Source organism: Tupaia chinensis, unplaced genomic scaffold (assembly GCF_000334495.1).
Source record: "Tupaia chinensis unplaced genomic scaffold, TupChi_1.0 Scaffold146079_1, whole genome shotgun sequence".
NCBI classification, from domain to species: domain Eukaryota; kingdom Metazoa; phylum Chordata; class Mammalia; order Scandentia; family Tupaiidae; genus Tupaia; species Tupaia belangeri.
This window is the reverse complement of record NW_006205935.1, coordinates 443252-448556: the sequence shown is the minus strand read 5'-3', so window position 1 is coordinate 448556 and position 5305 is coordinate 443252. Positions and strand designations below refer to the sequence as shown.

General features: G+C 34.7%; 1 protein-coding gene across 1 annotated transcript in view; it reads left to right on the top strand.

Moving 5' to 3' along the window:
• Window positions 1–5305, top strand: part of MALRD1 (MAM and LDL receptor class A domain containing 1) — a 400826-nt gene that overhangs the window by 34113 nt on the left and 361408 nt on the right. The window contains exon 2 of the mRNA XM_014584241.1: window positions 792–932. Coding sequence (XP_014439727.1) covers window positions 792–932 — 141 coding nt within the window. The remainder of the gene's footprint in view (window positions 1–791; window positions 933–5305) is intronic.

Genomic DNA, 5305 nt, shown 5'->3' with positions numbered 1-5305 from the left:
ATTAAAACATAAAGGTTTCTACAAACATGGAAATTCAACAGCGAGGTTCTATGCTTAGTCTCAGGGGCACATCACGGCCATGGATGGGTGAGTTTCAATCCGAATCCATCTGTGCTTTGGTCCACTCAGACCTGAACTTCTGATACACCGAGATGGCATGAAGACTGGGGTTGAACTGAAGATGCATCTTTAATACACTTCCTTGTATTTTACAAGTTGTATTATATATTTTTAATTGCTTTTAAAATAATTATTTCATTTAACTTTATTTTAATTTGACCAGAGAGAGACAAAGTGAGAAAGGAAGCCACCAGGTCCGGAACTCAAGTCACGGTCGGCCATGTAGGAGTCCAGCGCCCTTAACCACCATGCCACCTGCCAGCCCCTGACCTGTATTATATTTAATATATATTAAGTCATTATATTCTCATGACAGTCCTTTGAGGGAAACAGCGGAGATATTATTACTTTAATCATACAAGCAAAGAAAAGGGCTTGCTGTGTTTGAATGGCTTTGTGAAAACAGTCAGTTAATAAAAGCAAAAATTAAGATTAGGTCTTCGATCTTCTGAGGTATTCTTTCTATTTGAGCATAAGGGTTTTTGTTGTGTTCATTTATTAGAATATTATATGCAAAAAAGCTTTGCATTAATAAGATAGACTTAAATTCATGAAAAGTAATTTTTATATTGCTCTCTGTCATTTGTTGCTAAACATTTTTTCTACTATTGTCCTACTTCCAATGAAGTCAAATAAGGTTATGAAAGCTCATTTCTTTTTTCTTTCATCAGGCTTGGATTATGAAAGGTGCGACTTTGAGGATGGGCTCTGTCACATGGTACAAGATCAGAGTTTGCAACTTGATTGGACAATAAGGAACGGGATGACTGGTCTGTCACCTCCATTTCACGATCACAACGGTGATGTGTATGGTAAATGTCTTGAATTCATTTAAATCCTTTCCTTTGTTTTTCATTTCTCCCAAGTGTTTTATTAGATAAGTGGAATCTTGGCTGGTATTTATATATTATGAATCCTAATGTCTAGGGCCAGCTCACTGGTTCAGGGATATTGTGCTACTCAGGGGACGCTGATCCCACATGGTGACCATATTCCTAGCCTGCTCAGCCTGAGCAACATGCTGGACCAGAGCATGAGTGCCAAGCATCTGATGGGCCGGAGGGAGGGGATTGTGGTGTGACCAACCCTGGGGAGGGGCCCATATATATCTCTCTTTTTGTCTTTCACTCCTACAAGCAGGTACACTTTCAGGTTCAACCAGCACCAGAGTGTAAAGTAAAAACATATAACATCTCATTTTATTCAGTCTTCAAAATGTTTGTGATTCTAAACCATCACACCAGCATCATTTTAAACAAGTGAATGTTTAGGTATTACATGGTAGTTTGAAAATGTTTACATAAATATTACATACGTGGATTAGAGTCCTGGGTGTGTCACTCCCTGGCTATAAAATCTTGAGAAATTTACTTTTTTGATCCCTAATAGGTCTCAATCTTAAGAGGGGGAATAATGATGCTAAGTTCATAGGATGATTGTTTTAAAAGTGAATCAGATCCTGTTGCTAAAGCTTATCATAGAATACCCGTGACTCAAAAAAAGACGTTCAGTGCATTTCTGAATGATTTTGGTATTAATAACTTTATATAAGATAGAGTTGCATAGTTTATTTTGTTTCTGATTCTGTCAAAAATACTGTGTTTAATATTTTTAATAATTGCTAGAAATAAGCCAACTTTATCATAGAAAAGAGATCAGCTTCACAAATAGGACCAAACACTAACTACAACACAGAAAACTTTTATCTATTTATTTATTTCTGCGAGTGAGTGAGTGAGTGTGAGAGACAGAGAAAGAGAGAGAGAGAGAGAAGAAGAGAGACACAGTGATACCAACAGGATTTTATTTTTAAGATTTTTTTAAAATTTAACTTTATTTATTTATTCATTTATTTATTTGAGTTTTACTAGAGAGAGACAGAGTAAGAGAGTGAGAGAGTGAGAGAGAGGGAAAGTGAGAAAGCAAGCCTGCCAGGTCCGGGGTTTAAACTGTGGTTGGCCATCTGGGAGTCCAGCGCCCTTAACTACCATGCCACCTGCCAGTCCCTTGCCAGCAGGGTCTTGACACCAGGGTCCACTCTCAGATTCGACTAGCTCCAAATCACGTTGCTCTGTATCACTACCACACTAAGAGATCTTCAGATGTAAACGTAGAACTTTTCCATGTGGGTCTGCTTTGCAGAGTCTCACATGTTACCACTGTACCACTATCTGCCCCCCCTTCATTTTTATCATAGGCTTCATTATTTTATTTTTTAAATAATTTTTACTGTAATTTCTGATTTACATAAAATAATAGTACTTTTCTGGGGTACAGTGTAGATTTTCTAAGCATATACATATAATGCATAATAATCAAGTCAAGGAAATAAACATTAACCACCATCTTCAATAATGATAATTTATCATTATCTGTATTATGCACATTTGAAATTCACTCTACTGGTTATTTGGAGAAAACTATTAAATTCCCACTCATGTCCTTTACTGTGCTATATTATTCTAAAACCTCTTTCTCTTATTTACATCCACTCTTGTATCCATTAGCCAAGTTCTGCCAGGCCTTCTTCCCACTCCTCGCCTTTCCAGCTTCTGGTATCCATTATTATATTCAACAACTATGCAATCAAGTCGTTCAGCTTCTGCTAATAAGCAAGGACACACACTCATTGTCTTTCAGAGCTTGTAGTATTTCACTTAGCGTTATTTCTGCCAGGCTGCTCCATTTTGCCTCACATGATTGGAATCCATTTTGTTTTATGGCTGAATCGTATTTCATCATGCATGTTCAATATTTTCTTTGTCCATGCATCAGCGTTGGTCACTGAAGTTGATTTTGTATCTAGTTATGTTAGTTGGTGATTTTAAATTTTGCTTCCAATCTTTAGCTACTGCAGTGTCATGTAAATTGTGAATCATGTGAATTGTGAATTCCTTACATTTCTTCTTTAGCATGGTATCTCTCTACTGTTACTTCCTTTTACTCGGAAAGAGATTTTTCCACAGCATACATTTATTTATTCTATAACTTGTGGTCCGAATATCTGCTATTTTCTCTTTTTTTGTTTGTGGCTCTTATTCTATGTGTTTTCACTTGTCTCACCTTGGAGTTAGACAGTCTCAGAAGCTCTGCCACTATGCTCAGTAACAATGAAATATTAAAAGCTGATCATTATAATCAAAAAGGAAAAAAAGGTAACTCAAACAAATGCTCTAATTTGTTTGTATTCCTTGAGAATTTTATTTGGGGACCAGCAGTTAGTATAATGGCTATGTCGCTGGACTCCCATGTAGTTGACCATGGTTCGAGTCCCGGACCCTGTGGCTTAAACTCATGCTGCCGGGAGCATGTGCGTGCGTGCCCAAAATCCTGAGAGGAAAATGAAAGAGAATGAATTGTGGTGTGGCCATCCCCCGTGGGGGGTGATTTCTTGCTTTCTGTCTCTCTGTCTGTCTGGTGAGCACATGCATCCTATAGCAAAAACCTCTCCGGGAAAAAAAAAAAAAAAGAATTTTACTTGAAGATAAAATTAATCTACATGTATGTTTAAATATTAGGCAGAGACTGATCTATAATTTTAAAATTTTCTGGGAAAATACATAAAAGGAATAATTGAAATACAGATAAATAAGAATTAGCAGTATATTGGTGAAATTTTTGTGTTTTTGGAAAAAAATGCTTTTTATTAATAGGCTAGTCAAGAGATGAAATGGAGGCAATTCATGTTAACACTGAGATATCATATGAGCAATCACCATTTGACTCTATCACCCGAGTTTAAGATCTCTGGGGTCGGAATAGATGGGTTTGAAGCCTGGATCTGTCATTCAGATACTTGTATGATCTCTATTTCCTTCTCTGTAAAATGGTGATATTAATAATGCAAGCTGCATAGGCAGGAGACGCAAAATATTGCCTCGATAACCAATTGAAGACTGGTGATTTTAGTAATGGTCATGAATTTCTTTTTTTTAAAGAATTATTTTATTATTATTTTATTGAGCTTTATTATGCATTTATTTATTTAAATATGACCATATAGGGACAGAGAGAAGCGGGGAGTGAGAAAGCAAGCCGCCAAGTCCGGGACTCGAACCACAGTTGGCCATTTGAGAGTCCAGCGCCCTTAACACCACTGCCAGTCCTGGTCCTGAATTTCTTATAAATGCAATTAAATTTAAAAATATGAGTATTCCTTAGGAATAATCTTAAGTAAGCAAATGATCTGGCTGTAGATAGTAGCAGTTTGAAAACATTTATACAAAACTACTCTTAGAACCTTATCTCCATTCAAAAATTCTTATTTCATAAGCATTAATAAAAATTTTGATTAATTTATTCTTGAAATTGTCAGTGCTATAAAATAGTAGTTTTGGATCATGTAATCAATGCCTTGAGAAGTTTTCAAAGCTAAGTTTGAAGATCTATTTGAACATTTCAAACACAATTGCTATCACTATTTCAAATCTGATAAAGTTCAGAGGAAGAGTGATTAAAGTGTAGAATAGGTTTTAAAAAGTCTATAGCATTACATTTACATGAGATAGTAGCACTACAGCAAATTCAAATACATCTTTGTAATGATAGTGAGACTATTTTTAAAAATGGAGTAAGAATATAAATTTTTTAAATAATTCTGGTGTTCAGCTGATATTAAAGATAATACAGGGGCTTTAGAATTGTAATTATCTGTAAATCTAGGCTATTAAAGTTAATATTTCTCTATGCAATGGATTATTATTTTCCTATTTGGATATGCAAAATTTATTTTAAATAGGATGATTATAGTTTGTTTTCTTCTGATTAATTTTTAAATTAGATATAAAGTCTGTATATGATAAAAAATACATATACTACCACACTATTAAACATCATACAATATTTTAATTTAGTTCTGCAGTGGTCATATGTATTATATATATTTAACATACATTCTACATCCCATAAATCAATGTTATGTTATAATTTTTGTTTCAAACACTGTTAAATATTTAGAACAAAAATTTTTTTATCATATTTATTATTTGCTGTGCTCTTTGATTCTTACTTGTTTGTTTCTGGTGTCATGTCTATTTAGCTTAAAGAATTTCCTTAAGTGAGGACCTGTTGATGACATGGTGATTAAGATGCTGGATTCCCACATTGCTGTCTTATTTTCCCTTTTTCTGTCTCTCTGGTGAGCACATGTACCCTTTAGCAAATAGAAAAGTAATAATAATAAATA